The sequence below is a fragment of the Morus notabilis genome, unplaced genomic scaffold (genome assembly GCF_000414095.1).
Source record: "Morus notabilis unplaced genomic scaffold, ASM41409v2 Scaffold837, whole genome shotgun sequence".
NCBI lineage: Eukaryota > Viridiplantae > Streptophyta > Magnoliopsida > Rosales > Moraceae > Morus > Morus notabilis.
This window is the reverse complement of record NW_010362771.1, coordinates 295,161-315,343: the sequence shown is the minus strand read 5'-3', so window position 1 is coordinate 315,343 and position 20,183 is coordinate 295,161. Positions and strand designations below refer to the sequence as shown.

At 35.2% G+C, this 20,183-nt stretch overlaps 2 protein-coding genes across 7 annotated transcripts; both read left to right on the top strand.

The window, feature by feature from the left end:
• Positions 1-61: 61 nt before the first annotated feature.
• LOC112092447 (glycine-rich cell wall structural protein 1-like) lies at positions 62-426 on the top strand (the record flags this gene model as incomplete). The annotated part of the gene is made up of 1 exon (XM_024168651.1): positions 62-426. A coding segment is annotated over one exon (365 nt), but the record flags the coding sequence as incomplete, so codon positions are not given.
• Positions 427-13,670: 13,244 nt separating this feature from the next.
• On the top strand, positions 13,671-17,967 carry LOC21393384. 6 transcript variants are annotated; one of them, XR_002902604.1, is made up of 12 exons: positions 13,671-13,832; positions 13,937-14,017; positions 14,753-14,848; positions 14,969-15,044; positions 15,134-15,229; positions 15,500-15,573; positions 15,693-15,800; positions 15,942-16,079; positions 16,235-16,337; positions 16,697-16,905; positions 17,455-17,583; positions 17,716-17,967. XR_002902604.1 is itself a non-coding variant. In XM_024168655.1 (12 exons), the coding sequence occupies exons 1-11, from the start codon at positions 13,773-13,775 to the stop codon at positions 17,521-17,523; spliced, it is 1,110 nt and encodes a 369-aa protein (XP_024024423.1). In that variant the 5' UTR covers positions 13,671-13,772; the 3' UTR covers positions 17,524-17,572; positions 17,716-17,967. The 6 variants fall into 6 exon arrangements, 4 of the variants coding, with proteins under 4 accessions (XP_024024423.1, XP_024024424.1, XP_024024421.1 ...); XR_002902603.1 differs by having other exon boundaries at positions 17,680-17,967; XM_024168655.1 differs by having other exon boundaries at positions 17,455-17,572.
• The last annotated feature ends 2,216 nt before the right edge of the window (positions 17,968-20,183 follow it).

Sequence of the window (20,183 nt, the reverse complement as noted above, 5' to 3'; positions counted from 1 at the left end):
GGTGGTGGAGGTGGGTTAGGAGGTGGTGGGGGACTTGGTGGTGGCCATGGTGGTGGTCTAGGGGGTGGTGGTGGAATTGGAGGTGGCCATGGTGGTGGAGTTGGTGGTGGGTTTGGTGCCGGCGGGGGAGCGGGTGGCGGAGGCGGTCTAGGTGGTGGTGGTGGATCTGGTGGAGGCCTAGGTGGCGGAGTGGGTGGTGGGGCAGGTGGAGGCTTTGGTGGTGGTGCTGGTGGAGGTCTCGGTGGTGGTGCCGGTGGTGGAGGAGGAGGTTTTGGCGGCGGAGGTGGTGTAGGTGGTGGTGCAGGATCAGGGTTCGGAGTTGGTGGTGGACTAGGTGGCGGTGGGGGCGGTGGTTTTGGTGGCGGTGGAGGTGGAGGTGGAGGTTTCGGCGGTGGCGGTGGAGCCGGATTTGGTGGTGGTCACTAAGCAGCAACAATATTGCTGATCATCATGAGTACCTTCTTAATAGTAGCTATATATAAAATATATGATTTGTGTTTCTACGTGGATTGTTAAGAGTAGTATGTTAATAGCTCTCTGGGGTTTCATTCTTTATAATCATCATCGTACTCAGGCTTTTCTTAATAGTTGTTATATTATATGGGTGATCAAAATCAAATGCCATATTTGATAGTCAGTCCTCTTTAATTAGGGAAGTCATTATATATTGTATAATGTGTTACTAAAAAGGAAGCCTATGTACACTTGTAGTGTCCCTATTATCATAAATAAGACAGTTCTGAGCCTTCTCTATTTTTCGTCCATTCACAGCTTGGGCTTTGCTGCTTTTGCATGTTTCATTTTCTCTTTGAATTTTCCTACCAACAACAATAAATTTTGAGTCGTACTTTTTTATCCCACCACCCCATATATAAAATGGTATTTATTGTATTAGGATATGATTTGAATGGTTTTTTTTTTTTTTTTTTCTGAAGTTGTGTTACATAATGTGGATTCCGATTTACTCATATTAAATGCTTTAGTTATATATAACTTGTTTATAATGTCACTGGTATATCACAACAATATTACATAGCAACTACGTAATTGTTAGTCCTAAACGTTTTTTTTTTCCTCCCCCAAGTAATGACTCGTACAAAAACTACTTGGTATTGATTTCATCTAACCAATTTTTACTATTCTTTTTCCCCGGTGTAACAATAAAAGTGAAAACTAATTAAAGTACAATCAAATAAATAAAAGGAAGAGGCTAATAATATAAAGCATATTTATTGTAGAAATAAAAGCCAACAACCAATCGGTCAAAAATCAGAGAAAAACAAAATCCTTCAAAAAAAAAAAAAAAAAAAAGCCAACAGCCAATGCGCGTACATATTGCTGGGACATGATGCATGAATTATGTGGCTAAAGAGAGTAACAAAACGGGGCCTCTTATAGGCTATAATTGAAAACTCGTTCATGCATACATATACATTATAAATATACTAAAGGAGTGGATTCACTGCACAATAAACAGTGAAACACTCTCATTGCCCTTTTTTACCCTCCCTCTCATTCATCTCCTGCCGGGGGCTTTATAATCTTTCGTAGTGTTTGCTCTGATTTTATCGTTTTGCCCTTAGCTGCTTATTCCTTCATTTGGTTTTGGCCTACCACTTTTCGGTCATTTCACGTCGAGATGGAGCCCTGGCATCTACTTCTTTCTCGATGCTTCTACTGTGTTCGCCCCTTTCATTTGCTTATCTCAAAAACCCTGGATTCTTTCCCTTGCTCCTTTCATCCTCTCTGCCTCTTCGGTTTGATTTTGGCGCAAATGCCCACTACAAGAAACAACATATTTAGCGGCAATGCTTTTGTCGTCACTAATTTGAAAGAAATGTCGTCGCTAAACGTTGTCATAAAGAGTGTAAGGAGACCCCTAGAACTAAAAAGTGGGCCCCACTTTTAGCGACAACATGTCGTCGCTAATACTAGAATGACGTATGAAAAAATTTATTTCATTTTCTTTGGCGACGAACCAGACATTTAGCGACAACAAGAGTCGTCGCTAAATGTGGGAAACCAATTATGGACTGGCAAATTAACAAATTTGGCACTAAAAAATTCATTTTGCACGCGAGCTGTTGTCAGAAAACTTTTAGCGATGACAGTAGTCAATGGAATCCAAAATTTCACCAAAAAAAAAGCGGTGAAATTTGGTGGGTCAGAAATATTTTCAAAACTTTTAGCGACAACAGATGTCGTCGCTAAATTGCTAAATTGCTTGTTGTCGTTATATATAAATTTTATTACTATTTCATAGTTTTAGGGACGACTTTATTTCTTTTAGCGACGATTATTGTCGTCGCTAAAAAACCTGTTATAACTATCCACCCCCGACCCTTTCCCATTTTCTCTAATCATCTTTCTCTCTCTTCCCCATTTTTTCTCTACCTTCCCCGCCCCTCTCAAGCCGCCTCCTCCCTCTTAATCTCTCTCTTTTTGTTTCTTTCTCTCTATCACATCTCTCTCACTCTAGCACAACCTTCTCTCTCCCTCTAAAAAAACTCCAAAACCCAAAAACCCACACCCTCCCTCTGTTGCTCCAGTCGCCGCTCCACCACTGCCGTGGACCACCGCTGTCAGCGTCACCACTCTCCCCCCTTAAGATCACCCCGGTTTAGTGGTGATTTAATGTGAGTGATTTTATAGTTTTAGCGTTTATTTTGTTAATTATTTTTGAGTTTTGTGATATTGAATGTTGTTAGAATAATATGTTTGGTTGGAAATTTGGTTGAATATGTTGTTCGGTGGAAATTTGATTATGTTTTAGAATATTTTGGTTGAATATGTCAAAAATTACCGGCCCTAGTTTCATTTATTACTTTTTCCTCGTATTTCTTTCCCATCTTCTTTAACGCATTTTTTTCGCTGTTTTTTTCATCTGTTTTAAGTCACCTAATAATTTTTAGACAATTTTGTATTTTACTTCAATCATATATTTTGTACAATGTATATAAAATAATTTATGTGCCACATATAATATTTTATTAATTTTTGAGCTTTTGTGTAGTTATCATTAGTGTTTTTTATTTTACGAAAAACATTCAAAACAACTGCAAATATACAAATTAATTATATTAATCACATATTACTGAGAGTATTAAATATTTAAGTTATAATTGCTACATAAAACTGTTCTATACTATAAAAATTTCCAACTTTTGCATAATCTAACAGTATTTTCAAGTACGACGCGGGAGAATATGGCTATTATATATCTATACACGCGTATATAGCATGTAGCTTCTCTTTCTTCGCTTGATGAAGCTCTTTTTCCAGCAAAAAAGGGCCGTCTGTGAATGACCTTTAATTTTAATGTATTTTTCCTTGGATGAAGTGTCGCATTGGCTGGCCAATCCCTTGGCACCTTAAATGATGGAAATAAATGCATTAGACGTACGTTGGCTTCTGTCCAGTTCTGACCACTTTCGCAAACTTGTGTTTATATTTTTCAATAAATTATGTGTCATTCATTTAATCAATTCAAATATAAAATTTTAATTTTATTATAGTAAAAAAATTTTAAAAACAGTTAAATTTAATTTTTTTATTACAGTAAAAAATTTAACATAAAGTTGTATTTTTATTCGAATTAAAAATTTGAATCAACGAATTAAACGGATTTTTTTTATTTTTTAAATTTTCTATCATGTATACATACTCTTAGACCTCGTTTATTTTATCAATTCAATTTTAAAATTTGAATTTTATTACAGTAAAAAACTCTCAAAAACAGTTACATTTAATTTTTTTAATATAATAAAATATTCTCACATAAAATCACATCTTAATTCGAATTAAAAACTCGAATCAACCAACTAAAGAGGAGCTTAATATTTTTAAAATATGCTTTGCTTTTTTATTAATGGAGACTAATAACTAAATAAAAAATTTAATCAAAATAAATATCTATTGATACATTACAAATGAGACATTAATTTTAATAATGGATTAAAATCATTAAATTAGAATTATTTTTAATTTACGTGTATTTTTTATGAGAAAAAATATTATAATAAATTATAAATTATGATTTAAATCATAATATAAATCTCTTACTAAGAGTCCGTTTAGTTGAAAGATTTGTTCTAAAATTTAAATTATAATTTATAATTTGTTATAGTTAATTTACGTGTATTTTTTATGAGAAAAAATATTATAATAAATTATAAACTATGATTTAAATCATAATATAAATCTCTTACTAAGAGTCCGTTTAGTTAGAAGATTTATTCTAAAATTTAAATCATGATTTATAGTTTGTTATAATATTTTCTCTTATAAAAAATATATATAAATAAAAAATAATTCTAATTTATGAATTAAAGAGACCGGAAACATCTCTCAACGTTAGGCCACGTGGATTTTTTTTTTGCGCTGCTGCAGCTCTGCTGGAGAGAGTGGAGTGATGGGTGAAAAGTAGTGGGTCCCGCGGGAAAAGAGAGAGAAAGAGAGAGAGAGGAGATGGCGTGAAAAGAGAGAGGGAGAGTTGGGTGATGGGTCCCGCGGGAATAGATAGAGAGAATGGCGTGAGGCATGATACCGGGAGAGAAGGGAAAGGGGACCACCCTTTGACTTTGTTCGTCATCTTTATGCCCAAGTTCGTTTTACAAATTTAAATTTTTAATTTATATTAAAATGTAATATTTTTTAAAAAATTTTAATTATAATAAAAAAATTAAATATAATATTTTTTAAAAATTTTAATTATAAAAATTTAAAATTATCAACTTAAATCAGTAAAATAAATCAAATTTTATTTATTTTATAATAATTTGTGATCTGATTTTATTCATTTTAATATCTGTGTCTAATTTTTAATATTGTTGTAATAAAAATATTGTAAATAATTTAAAAAAACCTAAAATAAATTAAAATCATACTAAAATAAAATAAAATACACTAAAATAAATAAAATCACCCATTATTATTAAATGAAAAATTAATTAAACAAACTAAAATAAAATTAATTTAAAATGCAACGATGTAAGTGGGCTCGTGCAGCATAACATTGACAAAAAAAAGGGAAAAAATAAATAAATTGTTTTTAAAATGAAAGTAAAAAAACTTGAGAATTCATTAAAAAAAATAAATTATTTATAAATTTTTAGTCTTTTTTTTGTTTATAAATTGTTTTATAAATAAACCATTTATAAAACTTATTAAATTATTTATAATTTTTTTCTCCTTCTTAAGATATTTTCCCTTTTTGTCTTTATTTCTTTTATTAATGTCTTTAGCTCCTTTTTTCTCTTTTAAAAAAAAAAACAATATGTAAAAATTTTATTTTAAATGAATCACACGCAAGAGGCGTGCGCTAAAGACTAATTTATTTCTATATGGTAGGATTCACAACTTGTTTTCTTGCAAGAACTTTAGCTTAATCACAATACTTGCTCTCCCATTTTTCCCTTAACAAATGCTCTCACTGTTTGGTTGGCTGTAAAATACATTAAAAAATTGCTCTCTCATTACTCCTTTTCTTTCTTTCTTTCTTTTTGTTTTTTTAATCTGATAGATTTTTTTTAAACCTATGCTAATTGTTTGGATATATATATATATATCGTCTAATTTTTTAAAACTAAATCCGACATTGTAATAACTTTTTATTCTTATCATTGACGAGGAGCTTATTAAAAAAAAGGACGTGGAGGAATTTGTTAAGAAAGTCAAACATATTATGTTAAATTGTAATTTCATAAAGAAACAATTAGTTGTGAAAAAATTGTTGAAAAATGTGGGATAAATTTTTTATAATTTACACTATGCAAAAGATATGGTAAATAAAGCTGGTGTCAACTTGTTAATTTACTATATATATTTTTTTTATCAAGTAGTGATGTAACAATTTTATCAATTAGTGATGTAACAATTTTATCAATTAGTGAGGTAACCATATACTTGATACTTCTAAATATCTAACCGATTAAATAAAAACATGCACAATTAACTCGGATTATTTAATAATTTAGTAGTTACATATCATCAATAACTTAGTGGACATGACACTATTCCTACTTTTATTTATGTCTCTAGCTAGTAGCTACAGCCCCAATATTAATGCCCCAACATTAATGATCTACCTCTTTCTGCCACGTTCTCTGACTACACTTTTTTGTACCGAACACTAAGGGTTCGGTTGATTGGAGTATTCAAACCATGTGATTCGAATCATTTTCGATTTACGTGTATTTTTTGTGAGAGAAAATACTGTAGCGAACCACGAATCATGATTCGAATCAGGGAACGAATCCCTCTACCAAGCGCTCCCTAAAGCCATAATTTCGATTGTGAATTAGGCAATTGCACTTTTGGGAAAGAGAGGGAAAACAAAAAAGAAAAAAAAAAAAAAAGGAGCTCTATACGACCTAACAGGAAAATCTTATTAGAAAAATAACCTTTTAAAAATTTTTATTTCTAAAATGCTTACAGAGTAACAACTACTTTACGAAAAATAACTAGGTGATCATTCTTCAGAAAATTTTTTAAAAAAAAGTTTTTTTTACCGATTTCACTTTGGTAGTCGTCACTGTGACAAATTTCTAAAAAAAGGAGATGAATGAAATCCATATATAAATAGGAGGTGATCACAATTTCTTGTTTCTTTGCACGTGGCACTGCCACCTTTGTTATTTGTTTTGGCTTGCTTAGAATAGTCTTAAAGCAAAATCCCATATATTATATATATATCGAATATTTTTTTCCTGCAATAGGCTTATCCTTTTTTAGAGGGTATTTTCTGTTTGCTTAGATACATCATACATGTGCGTAGCTAGCTACAAACTTATGTTATTGTTATTATCACAAAATCATAGAAAAGTCATGATTTTTCAAGAGACATGCCATCTTTCTGGTCCCCATGATCCACCGGAAAAATTAATTACGCAAAAAACTGTTGGCCTAGTAAAAAATGCGATCTAAAGCATAAAATAAGAAATCTGGTTCTTTGCTCAGCCCTGAATTTTGTAGTACAATTATATTTCAATAGTACAAGACAAACAATTAAAAGCTGTAAGAGTTAGATTTCGCGTCGGTAGCGCCTAAAGTGCATGCGTATACTATTCTTCAAAAAATCCTTCAGATAAGTATAATATTTGAATTAATTAACAACTTTAATAATTGTAGTTGCAAGCACCACTGCACGCAAACCTGTACACTTTTAGGTGTAAAATTTAAATCATTCACCTTAAGTTCACTGAATAAAAAATAACATGCATAATTTGTATATCATATATATTTACTCTGGCTAATTAACTAGTAGTATACATAATAAAAGAAAATGATCAAGAAGAAAAAGTGAGAGTGCTAGTTCGAGAAAGAATGAGTGGACGTTTGGTTTACGGATTTAGAACCATGATTCATAACTATTTTCGATTTACGTGTATTTTTTATGAAAGAAAATACTGTATCGAGTTACGAACCATGATTCGAACTATGATACAAATCCTCATACTAAACACCATCTTCTGGTCAGCCTTAACACCGTTTTGAGGAACGTTGTTGGGCCCATCCTTGTATTTTCATACAAGAGCGCACAATAATGAGGTCAAGGTGGTGGCGGGGGCAATGTTTACTGTTGTGAGGCACAAAAGACGAATACGAGACAATTGCAAAATGGGGCAGTGGTGCTAGTTGTTTTGGAGCGATATATATGCTTGGAGCGTCGCTTCTCGGACATCATTACTTTGATGCAATGCATCTGATGGTGTTGGAAGTTTCACGGTGGGCGGTATATGTTGTGCTACGGCCCCGTTCATTTCGCTAATTCGAGTTTTGCTACAGTAAAAAACTCTCACAAACAATCACATCTAACTTTTTTGCTACAGTAAAAAACTCTCATATAAAATCACATCTCAACTCGAATTAAAAACTCGAATCAGCGAACTAAACGGGCTCTGTATGTGCGTTAGTTTGCCAAACATTCCACATCTCAACTCGAATTAAAAACTCGAATCAGCGAACTAAACGGGCCATGTATGTGCGTTAGTTCGCCAAACATTTAGTTCTAACCTTTTCGTGTAGCTACGGACATTGATGGTTGTCTCTTTCGTAGGTGGAAGCTTTGTTGTTGTTATTTGTGGCTATTTTGGCTTTCCTTTACCTACCTAATTTGGTTTGACTTTATAATAACAACAGTTTTAACCCTAACTTGTTTGTGCATTTGTTTCACTTGCTTAGTGTGTTTGGTTGTGTTTTTTATTCGCTAAATTCATTTTTTTGGTAGTCTGTTATGTTTTTGTGTGACCTTAGTATTACTATGGAATTCTCAATATCAGTTAAAAAAAATTTTCAGTGATTATAGAGAATCTGTTAAAGAACCATGTGTGTGCATGATCTTTAGTGCCCTTCTTTAAGTGTCTGCATTTTGGAACACAATACATATTATTTTTCCAAAGCGTCATTTGAGTTTATATTGTCATGTTTCTTATAGCAAGAGTTTGTGTAAGTGTGAATTAGTGTTTGTGTTGCCTGATAATTTCATGCTATTTTTTTGACAAAAAAATAACATACTTAATTGCCACAAAAGCATAAAACAAAAAATTAAAGAATTAGGAAGAATCAAGCAGATTAGAGGTGTAATTGGGCCAGGCCGTCCATAGACAGCCCGGCCCAGCCCACTACAGTAATAAATTCGGCACGGCCCGACCCTGTACTGTTTTGGGCCGGGCCGGCACAGCACGCTAGAAGGGCCTGGGCTGGGCCTCATGTTTGAGGCCCGCAGCCCAGGCACGCCCCAGGCACGCCCAAGGCCCAGGCACGACCCAAGCCCGCCAAGGCCCAGGGCCTAGGCACGCGACATGAAATTTTAATGAGGTTTGAGACATTTTAGGGCCAATTAGCCGACCTATGTCGTCTGGTCAACCAATCATTTTCTTATAATTATTCATATTAATTCAATAAAATTACATTTTTGGGGCATATGATATATTACTTTTTTTTTGTCATCAAATTTGAAATTAAAAAAAATCCTAAAAATATTACTAATCATAAGTGAAACTTAAGTGCATTAAGAAAATTAGGTTAAGATTGAGTTTAGACATAACAGAATCTTCTAGAAGCACTTAGGTTTTGTAATTTACTTATCCTAGAATATTGCACTCTTTTTTTCTTCGCTAAGATTTTGCCCCGATTTTCCCACGAGGTTTACTTGACAAGGTTTTTAACGAGTTGATCATTTATGTGTACTTATTTGTATTATCTCAATTTAATAAAATCACATCTTTTGGGGACATATGATATATTTTCTTTTTTTAATTAAATATTGAAAAAAAATTAAAAGGGCCTAGGCCGGCCCGTGAAGGGCCGGCCCTGGCCCTTATGGACTAGGGCCAAGGGCCAGTGCTGGGCCTGAGGGCTTCTCCTCAGGCCCGGCCCTGGCACGGCCCAAGCCCGCCATGGGCCTGGGGTTAGAAGGGCCGTGCCGGCCTAGCACGGCCCTTTTGACATCTCTAAAGCAGATAATATAAAGGAGAAAAGACAAGCAGACAAGGCAACACAACCGTGCCTGTACACGCGCACGTATATATGTATAAATTTATGTGTGCAATATGTATGCGTTTAAAGTCATCAAAGATCACATGATATTTACATCGTATCACTTCTTATTCCCATTACCGCCATTTCAATTAAACACATAGAAGACGATGAGCAGAATGCATAATTCTGTCAATGGATTACTACAAATTAAGGATGATACATTTATGTGGAACACCACAATTTTATATATATATATATATATGTCTGCTTGCTATAACTTGTTGGATTCAGGATTTGGGCCACTAATAAACTTCATGTGCTGCGGCTTCAAAGTGATGCATAACGGCACCACCATAGCCTTGTTTAGGCTGCAACCTATTGCAGGAAAAAGGTCTAATTATATTATCATAAAACATAAATCTTAGATCTGTTCTTCATGTTCTAAAACTTACCTGTAATCTTCTATCTGTGAGTAAACTATCAAAGGATTCTAATTGCCAAGTGACTTTTTCTGATTCTCATTGTGAATTTTAGGACCGTAGCTCGGGAAGGATGATTGACGGTGTTAAGATGATAGGCGGTCTCTACTATTTCTGTTGGAAAAAAGGCATCGAGTGTGCAGCAGAATTTTAAAATTTTTTAACCAATGCTAAAACCAACTAAGAACATGTTCATGATGCTATCTAACATAAATACTAAAGATCTAAATTATACCTTCAGAGAACAACACGTCTGACAGATCAAAGCGTTCCAAACAGCAACCAAAAGAGTCTCAACCAATTGGTCTTCTTTGCTATTCTCATTTTCACAATTAAAGTGCGAGTGGGCACACGTCATTCAATCTCTCCTTGGTATTATTAAACTCCTTCCAAGCACAAGAGAGCCAAAGGAAAAATCATTCTTGAGATTTAAACAATTTTTTCTTTCAGAAACCCTTACCAATAGCCCTAAAAAAAAAAAAAACTATCAAGTGATCTAATAAATAATGAGATTTATTGCGCTATTTATAGAGTTTGGGATGTCTCATTCCCACAACCATTAGGTTTTCTAAAGTCAAATTCGCGTACAGAGTCAGTTCAGCCACGTCAGCTAGTAGCTACAGGTCGACCGGTCACAGAGCCTATATAAACTTACCAGTCGACCAGTGTATGACACGGAACAACCCTAAAAGGTTACGTTTCGGTCGACCTCAGATGTCTTGAGACAATCACTGTTTGAAAGAGTAAATCTAAACCTAGATTGTTGCCCACCTTTCTTAGAATTATGCATTGGAAACTTCTCGAGAATTTTATCAATATATGAAGCTTGAGAGAGAGCTATCTATAGTATTACGTTTCGATACTTTACATGCAAGAATATTTTTAAATCGTTTAAATTAATCCCGCAACATTTAAAATGATGAATGGCAAGATTTAAATTATGTTTCAAAATAAGTTTCAAAAAAAAATACCTGAAATTTTAGTAACTAAGTATTTTACTTAGTTATTATGGAAAGAAGTTATTATTGTTTTCTATATTAAGTCACGATTAGTAACGGCTCGGGAAGCTGGGTCGTTACAACAAAAGGAAACCTTATCATAGTAACCAAAAATTAAGTACAACCACAATTCTCGGTGGGTTCGTGACTCATTCGGACGAGCCCACGCACTGGAGAGGCTTGCGAGCAGTCCGGACCATCAATCTGCTCGCAAGCCATCACGAAGCACGACTTCCACACGCGGTCCATATTTCGGACCTCTACGAAATCCAACTTGTTCTTCTTCCGGGCCACAAACATGTAACGGCCATCCTATTCGGACTTTTGCTTCACGTAATACAATGCTCAAAAGTCTTTGACAGTCAAATCCATTTCCAACCGAATGGCGGTGATCTACAGCAGGTTGTTCACTGAATTTGGCATTAGCTACCCAATCATCATCCCAAAGTGAGATAACACCTCAGAAGCCAATCGTGGCAACGATAATTTAATCGATCATCAGGAAAATCTCGTACAAGGCAAACCAACCTTCCCTCAATCGTCAGCCTTCTCATCCTCGTCCAAATCCCGAAGTTCTATCTCCTTTGGAATACCATACTCCTTCCACCACGACTTCACATCCTCCACCATGATAACAGACGCGGTGTCATCGCCTAAACAGCCCCAGCCAATGTAAATCCCCTCATCGTCCTTCGTCAGCTCCTCACCACAGGCCGCTTGTGGAACAACAACGCGAGTCGCGCCCGAGGAGTTTGACGATCCAACCGGGATCATGGTAGCTAAAGATGACGACCCAAAGTTAATAAGAAATTCAACCATTCTCAAGGTAAGTTCATGTCCTTTGGTTTTTTTCTCACAATTTTGTGTTTCTTTGGCCCTAGGAACAATCAAACACCAACAACAACAACGAAAACCCACTCAAAAGAAGGTCGACCTAAAGTTCAAGAATCGGAAAACTCAACCAAAAATTTAGGTTATTCTCTCCCTAAAATGCGTAATCAAGGCATCATAGTCACAAGGAAGAGAAAATAGAGGTCAGAAAACGGGGGCTTACCTCGGACAGCATTCGGAATAGCGAATGAAACTAAGGATACATGTGAACCGACGAACACCAGAAACAGGACGACAACGGCGGGAAAAGCGGGCAACGGGCAGGGGCGTGACGATTGTCAGCGGCAAGAGCAAGTCGGTGAAGTGGGGGAAGATTTCGGGTGAGAGGAGAGTTTTTAAAGAGGGGCGAGAACCTTTTCAGGATGAAAGAGAAAATGAAGAGGGAAAGTTGAAGATTTTTTGGGTTTAATTATGTTAGTCTCATTTTTTCAAATCAACGGTCGAGATTTAACCTCAATCAACGGCCCAAATCACTTTGGCAGTCCTTCATCATGAAGTTGCTCCAAATTGCGTGCCTCAACTGTCGCGCCCTGCAAACGTTCCATTAGCGGTTATCTCAACCGCCACCTACCAAAAATTGCACCATCCAGACGCTCGAACAGAGTCTTCACAGCGGGCGACCGTGAAGATGACGAACCGCAAGAATCATGCTCGAGCTACCAAATCATCTCTTGTTCGCCCACGAGCCGCTCGAACGTTCAAACGAGCCGTCAGAAGCTGAAATTGACACGCGGTTCACACGGATTACTTTTTAAGCTGATTGTCATTGACTAAGAGTGGGGGGTTTACTGTTGATGTCAAATTTCGTTTCTCATTTTTCATCATACATGTGTCATCATACGTCTCGAAGAATAAGGTTGAATTACGAAATCACCAGCCGAAATGAGCTGCGAGCTGTTGGCAGCTCGAGATCGCTACGCTGCCCAAACAACCAGTCTAGTGGCTCGCCTGACGAGTCGTCAAATGAAATTGTCAATTTAGCATTCGAGAATCAACATGGAAATCTCCTTCGCAGCGTGTATTCTCAACATCAATATGTGAGATCGTGCCCAAAATAGTAAAGGGAAAAGTCAAATGCATTATTTACTTGCTCCCTGATCATATTCTCAATATGTAAAGTATTTCTAGAGGATCTTCAATCAAAAGTCAAATGAAAAACTATCCAGAGCAGTAGCTCTTTCATTGAGTGAACTTATATAAAATTCCCTTTGTCACAATATCTTTGTTTGTCTGTTATTTTTTTATTGTAAACTCGATATTAATTCGTTAATCATCCGAATTCAGTCAATGACCTCTTAATACATTTAATTGTAAAATTTTACCCCTACAAAATTCATGGCCGTTGCTGGAAGTTAGAGAGAGAAAGAGAGGGAGAAGGAGAGAGAAAGAGAACAGCTAAAAGAGAATGAGAGAGAAGAAGAAAAGAAACATAACAGAGTAATTTTAGGCTTCGTTCGTTTCGTTGATTCGAGTTTAAAATTTAAGTTGAGATGTGATTTTATGTGATAACTTTTTACTGTAATAAAAAAGTTAGATGTGATTATTTGTGAGAGCTTTTTACTGTAATAAAATTCAAATTCTAAACTCGGATCAACGAAACTAACGAGTTCTCAGTAACTTCAATATTTTATTATGGCAGAAAATAGATTAGTTCATGCATCAATGGTAAGAGTCGATCTATCATCCAAAGCTGTGGCAAGTAGCGTAATTATCTCGTAAATTTGTGCCTCTTTCACAGATCTGGATGCATAACAGGCTAGGCCCATGAACTTTCAGCCCAATAATAATAACGTCGTCCTTTTACTGTCATCGTCCCAAGAAATTTCCCACTCGTCCTATTCGTCTTCCTTTCAGCACTCAGAGTCGTATATATCATACATTCTCCCCCTCTCTCTCTCTCTCTCTCTCTCTCTCTCTCTCTAAGATGGACTTCGACAGATTCTACCTGCTGTTCATCTTGTCGCTGCTCTGCTCACAAGCTAGGGTTTGATTTCTCTCTCCGATCACTCATTTTGTTAACTCCCAACTCTTCCGTTGTAGATTCTCGATCTGATTATCTCCTTTGATTTCGATTTCAATTTGATTCAGGCCGAAAGTTCTGGATCTGTTTTCTTCATCGACGGCTCTTCTCAGCAGTTTTTCCGCAAATCTTCCGACGATGTCGTCAAGGTAATATTTTGCCCCAATTGCTTCTCCTTTTCAATTTATAGCGTTTACAGAATCCAATTCAAGAAAATTTATGTAGAACTGTGAATTTTCTGGTATAAATACATAGTAGATTCTTAAATGGCTGTTATTACATTAGTTGATTTTCACTTTTAGCATTTATATCAAAATGATGGGAGGTTTTCAACATGATTTGTAAAACCCAAAGAATAGGTGCAATATTCCCGAAAATATAGGGTAGAAGTACACAACTTTTTGATAAAACACGGGGATATTTTTGTTGTTCTTTCTTGTATTTACGTATTGGATCGAAATTACAGAGCGCGGTTGTTATAAGCTAGTTGATACTAGATCAAATTTTCGATCAATATATTTCTACAACTCCACCATTGAGAAAAGGGTTATTTCCTGGATGCGTTGTAGTTATGCTCACCATTATTCTTGTGTGTAGAACTTGTACTGAACAGAAATGAGTGATTTTCATGTTAGGTTGAACGAATTACCTATTAGTTTTTCTTGTCTCGGATTGTAACTAGCGTTTGTACTTGGTGATGAACTTGTGATGATTCTAGAGTTTCTTTTATCTCCGTCTTTCTGCTGTATCATAGTCATGATCGAATTCTGTCGAATGAGGCTTCACTAGTATACAGTTGTCTTTGCCTTTTATATTAATCGTGTAATCTTGCACAGCTTGCTGCCTCAACACGATTTCTTATCACCAAGTTTTGACTTTTACAGCCTGACTCAATTGTGGACACAGAAGCTGGTGCTGCGATCTCAATCTTGCTTGGATTTGCACCACCTTCTACACTTTCTGCAGCCAGCTCGTCTAAGGTTAATTCTGATGAGAAAATTAGTTTCCTAATGTTCCCCATCTTTAAATTGTCAGAATTGGTTCCTGATAATGGCTTTTTTGTCTTTCTTTCTCTCTTTTTTTTTTTCCTCCTTTGGCAGTTGAATCAAGTTCTTGTGCCTAATCCTTTCAATAGGCCTCGTGCCGTTTTCATGCTGGAAATTAGAGGAGCTGATGGTCTCTGCATTTTACTATGTTAGCATATAATTTATTTTCCCAATTTTAACAGTAGAGCTAGTATTGAAGTGAATATTTGGCACATGCAGATTCTAAACTATTGGCAAAAGATGATACCATCTTCAGTAATGCCCTTAGTAGTAAGATTTTTATCAGGTCGAAGAAGGCTGAGATTCAACTTCCAGGTACTTCACGACATGGATAAAGGATAGATTACAATATGTATATGATGAATGGTATTTTTTTTTCCCTGTTGTCTAATATATTTGGAATTTGACAATATATTGATTTGCTACAGATGAAGATGAAGTAGTTGTGGTCTCTTTGGATGAACCATTGGCAGATTTCAACGACAAAGAACTTGGAAATTTTGTGCGTGCTTACACACAGTATTTTTGCTCTCTCTCTCTCTCTCTAATATATTTGGAATTTGACAATATATTGATTTGCTACAGATGAAGATGAAATAGTTGTGGTCTCTTTGGATGAACCATTGGCAGATTTCAACGACAAAGAACTTGGAAATTTTGTGCGTGCTTACACACATTATTTTTGCTCTCTCTCTCTATGTTGTTTAGTTTCATTTCCACTTTTCATTTACACGAGTCATGACAATGTATATGGCGTTTTGGTTTCATGCCATTGTAGGCATCTTGGATTGGTGGAACCTATCTCTCTGAAAATGAGGAACCACTGAATGGAGAGTTGATCATTCCCTTGGCCACTGGTGCTAACTTGAAGCTTCATATGTCAAAGGTGATATTCCTGATTGCTGATAAAGTTTTTGTGTCCAAGTAGAATAGTATTTCTTTCTTTATCTCTCCTAAATTGATCTTTGCCATTTTAATTTAAGGAAAATATTCTTTTTTTTTTCTTTTCTTTTTTCTCGTTTTACAGAAAGCAGACAGGGAATTCACTTTGAGTGTTCTGTCTCTAGTCCGCAATTCTAGGAGAGCAATAGAGATGCATGAAGATATATCTCACGGTTTGCACTATCCAGCTGAGTTGTTGACGGGCTCTTTTGATGGCATCAAGGTAATACATCTTCTTTCTCTCTCTCTCTCTTTTACTCCTCTTCAAAGCTTGATAATTTTCTTATATCTCATGACTGATTAGTAAGATGTATTCCTTCATGCTGGTATATTTCCTTTAATCTAGTTCTTCAAATGTTTTCGCAATCATGGTAATAGGTTTTGCAAGAGCAATATGGACCTGAAGTTGCTGAACTAGGAATGGACGTACTACTTGCTACATTCTCCAAGTTGTACACTGCGTTGGAAGCCACATACAAAGGTTGGTTCTCTTATTGGGATGTTATTATGTTGTCTGACATTCTAGCTTTTATCTTTGTCGTTTGCCTGAGGTCCTTGAATAAGCATTGAGATAAATGGGTTGCATGTGAAACTGCCTTACATTAGGAATCATCGGTCTCATTCCACTTATTTGCTTTGAGAGTAACAGTCACTTCTTGAAAAATTGTGGCTGAAATATGTACCAGATAACTTCCATGTATTGGGTATTAGTTGCTGCAACTATTACAATTTTTTTTTCTCTTTTTTGTGAATCAATAATTCTATTTTCTTAGTCCAACTTTTTTTTGTAGAAAATTTTTTTCTCTTCCTGTCCCACAATTCGTAGCAAATTGATGGCAGGTCAAATAGTTGGAGTTATCTTTTGCTATGGCACTGATGCTTCTCCGGAGTCAGGCAAGATGATGGATGTGGTGTTTGCCCCTCGGCGCTCTGTGCGTTGGCTGGAAGAAACAGAAGCCTCAGATGAAGTGACTCTAAGTGTATTGTTGGTTAGACGGACCCTTGCTTGGATCACAGGAATTATACTTGTCATTGCGACACTCTTGGGGGTAAGATTATACATCTTCAGACACTTATTGATACATTTAAGACGGGAATGAATGTGGAAGCAAATGAAACAAAACAAAAGAGCCAATTTGTATTTTGTGAACTTAAGGCTTTGTTTGGTAAGAAGAAAGAAAATAGGGAGAAGAAATGGTTTATGATCCAGTGAGGAAAATAAAGCGGAAGGAGAGGACCCTTTTTATTGTATTTGGCATGGATTCCCTCCCTTTATTGCCTATATTGGGAGAGATGAAAATTGTGGCTCTTTGAAGAATTTGAGATCCTTCACCCTATCTATTCCCTCGTCTTTTTTTTTTTTTTCTCTTCTTTTCTTTTTTTTCCCTTACTCTTATCAAAGGTCCTAAAATTCTGTCAATGATCCCTTTACCCCTCTCCCTCATTCCATTTTTTCCTCCGACCAAACAAGCTCTAAATTGGAAGTAACAGATTTAGCTAAAAACATTCACCAATCAAAATGTTATTTACAGATTTGAAGTTTATTAATTCTGCACAATAAAACTAGTCACGATTATTTTCTTTTTTCTTCTGTGCAGATTTACTTCCTTTTGAATATGCCACTCACGAGGGATACCCTTCTCTATTCAAATGTCAAGCTTGACTAAGCCTTGTGGAGCTACCTACATCAGTGATGAATTGTCAGAAGACGGCCAGGTTGCGTTCGGGTTAAGTAGATTTGCTTTCTGAATATACGTCGCATGCATGTCGAGTTTAGCATTTTTTATATGAAAACTGCTTATTATTTCTGTGGTATTAAACAGAGGTAGCTCTTAGGTAATCTGAGTTTTCTCGTCCAGGCACTGGTGGCCAGATCAATTCGGGAATTTTCTTTAGTGGAAAGCTTTTTGATAGCCACATTTTCTTTTTTTTGAATGTAAAGCATGGGACTGGGCAACATGGATGGGGAAGAACTTCGTGTGCTGATCTGATAATAATGGTCATGAAAGGAGGGTCTACCGTGATTGTATTTGTTCATTAGATTATAATACCTTGTGTATTTTCCGAGCTCTAAATAATGAAAACGCATTTGAATATTATTTTTCCGGTTACCATTGTATTGTCTTGTTTTAGAAATAAATCATTTTTAGGAAAATTTTACTTCATGATTATGTTGTTACGCGTCCCTCTTTCTGATTGTATCCTTGGCTGGTAGAATAGAACTTATTTGATAATTTGAATAAACTTTTTTTTGTTTTTTTGGAACATACGAACCATTATATTCTTAGTCTTGTTATTGTTGGCCAAAATAGGCGCATCAAAATAGTGCCGGTAAAGTGGATGATTGTGATTGTGATTTGCCCCAAATGGGGACTAACGGTGCTAACAGATTAAGGTTTTGTTCATTTTATTGATTTGAGTTTTGTTACAGTAAAAAACTCTCAGAAACAGTTACATTTAACTTTTTTGTTACAATAAAAGATTCACATAAAGTCACATCTCAATTCGAATTAAAAATTTAAATCAACGAATTAAACGGGTCTTAAGAGTTTTGGGAACTTAGGTGTTTAAATTCTTAAAATAGGGACTTAAATGCTAAAGGTTACAAAATTTGGGAATCCATGACGCAAATATCCCTAAAAGAACTAATTACTATTATTGTCCAAGTCATATACTAACCAAAATAAATTGACCAATATGAGTGAGCTACATTAATTGCAAATGTTGTGAGGACGATGTCATCTGTTAGATTTATCAGATGACAGTCATAATAGATGTAAAAGCAATGATCTAATAGATTTATCATTTTGCCAGTTCCAATAGAGAGTAATACCCACATCACAAGTGCACAGCAATTTAGCTATCTCATATACAGGCACAAGGCATGTAATTGATTCTTCTGCATTCAATATGAATGTATAATATTGGCAGAAATGGTAAAAAGCAATGCATTTATGAGTGAATAAAATACAAAGGGAAAAAAATAAAAGAGGAATTTACTGATATTAGTGAAATAATCATTTATCAAACTAAATAAAAGAGGAATTTATTGATGTCATTACAAATCACTGACCAAAGTCATCTTTAAAAAAAAAAATGTTTTGTAGAATACAATAATCTATAGGTAAAAATGCATAATCGGTAGAAAGAAAGAGAATAAAATAATCTATAGATACAAATCACAATCGCAATGAAGCTTGTATCTCTTGCATTCAAACCGAACTATCATCTTATTAATGGAAGTGAAACTAATCTATGACAAGTAATATGAAGTTTACAAGATAGGCATAGAAGAATCACATACCATGAATCATTCAAAGAGGCCTATAATAGGTTGTTTACCCGGTAAACAAACAGACTTAGTTCAGGTAAATGATTCATTTACCATTGAAATCAGATTCTGTTTCTTGACAACCAGTTAAGTAGAATGTTTGAACCATAAGCACATCTAAAATAAGAATAGTGAATGCTAAAACAGAATTATAACTTTAGTTTCATCTATGGCTAATACCAAATAAAAAAACATGTATTTTGTAGAAGACAACAAACGCCATTAAGTTTCCAACAACAATAGCCAGGTATTTATCTCACAGGGTCTTCCATAGGTCCATTTTTCTATGTCTATCTCTGTGCTTCAAAGCTTAATAATAAGAATATATTGTTTTGATTCTATAAAAACTATTTACCAGAATCTAAATAAATAGTATACCAAATATAACATAATCAATTTTATTAGTAAATAGATCAGTTACCACGTAAATGACGTATTTACGAATGAAATAAGACATGCTCAAACAACTCAAAAAGGGAAAAAAGAACTAAAGCGTATAATGACATGTAAATGAATTCAGAAGCAACTTAAACAATTCAGCTATTCTGAGTAATTTCAAAACAACTTGCAATATTATTAACGCACATGAACCTATTCAAGAGGAGCCAAAATCACACAGCCTAAGCGCCAATCTCCAAAATAATATAACCCACTAAGATCCTTTATTGGTTTATTTACCAAAGACAAGAAAGCAAAGCATCAATTTCAAAAACCCAATCTCTGGATGGATTTAATCAAGAACCAACAAAGCTAAAACGGGCATATAATATGCTAACAAATTACCTAAGCCAAATTATGAAACTGCATTATCAATAAATCGAAAACAAACATGTCCAAAGATACCAACTAGTAGCATTGGAAATCACTTACGCTCAACCTACTTTCCAACCCACAATCAAAACCAACGCAAAATCACCATAAGAGGAAGAAACTAGTAAAATGCCACTCCAAAAACAATTTTTCTAGCTAATCCACTACAAAGTAACTAACTACTTA

Coding starts and splice junctions, on each gene's coding strand:
- LOC21393384 (XM_024168655.1), top strand. CDS start 13,773: ATGGACTTCGACAGATTCTACCTGCTGTTCATCTTGTCGCTGCTCTGC. Junction 15,801..15,941: donor TGAAGCTTCATATGTCAAAG/GTGATATTCCTG, acceptor CTCGTTTTACAG/AAAGCAGACAGGGAATTCAC. Junction 16,906..17,454: donor TCATTGCGACACTCTTGGGG/GTAAGATTATAC, acceptor TCTTCTGTGCAG/ATTTACTTCCTTTTGAATAT.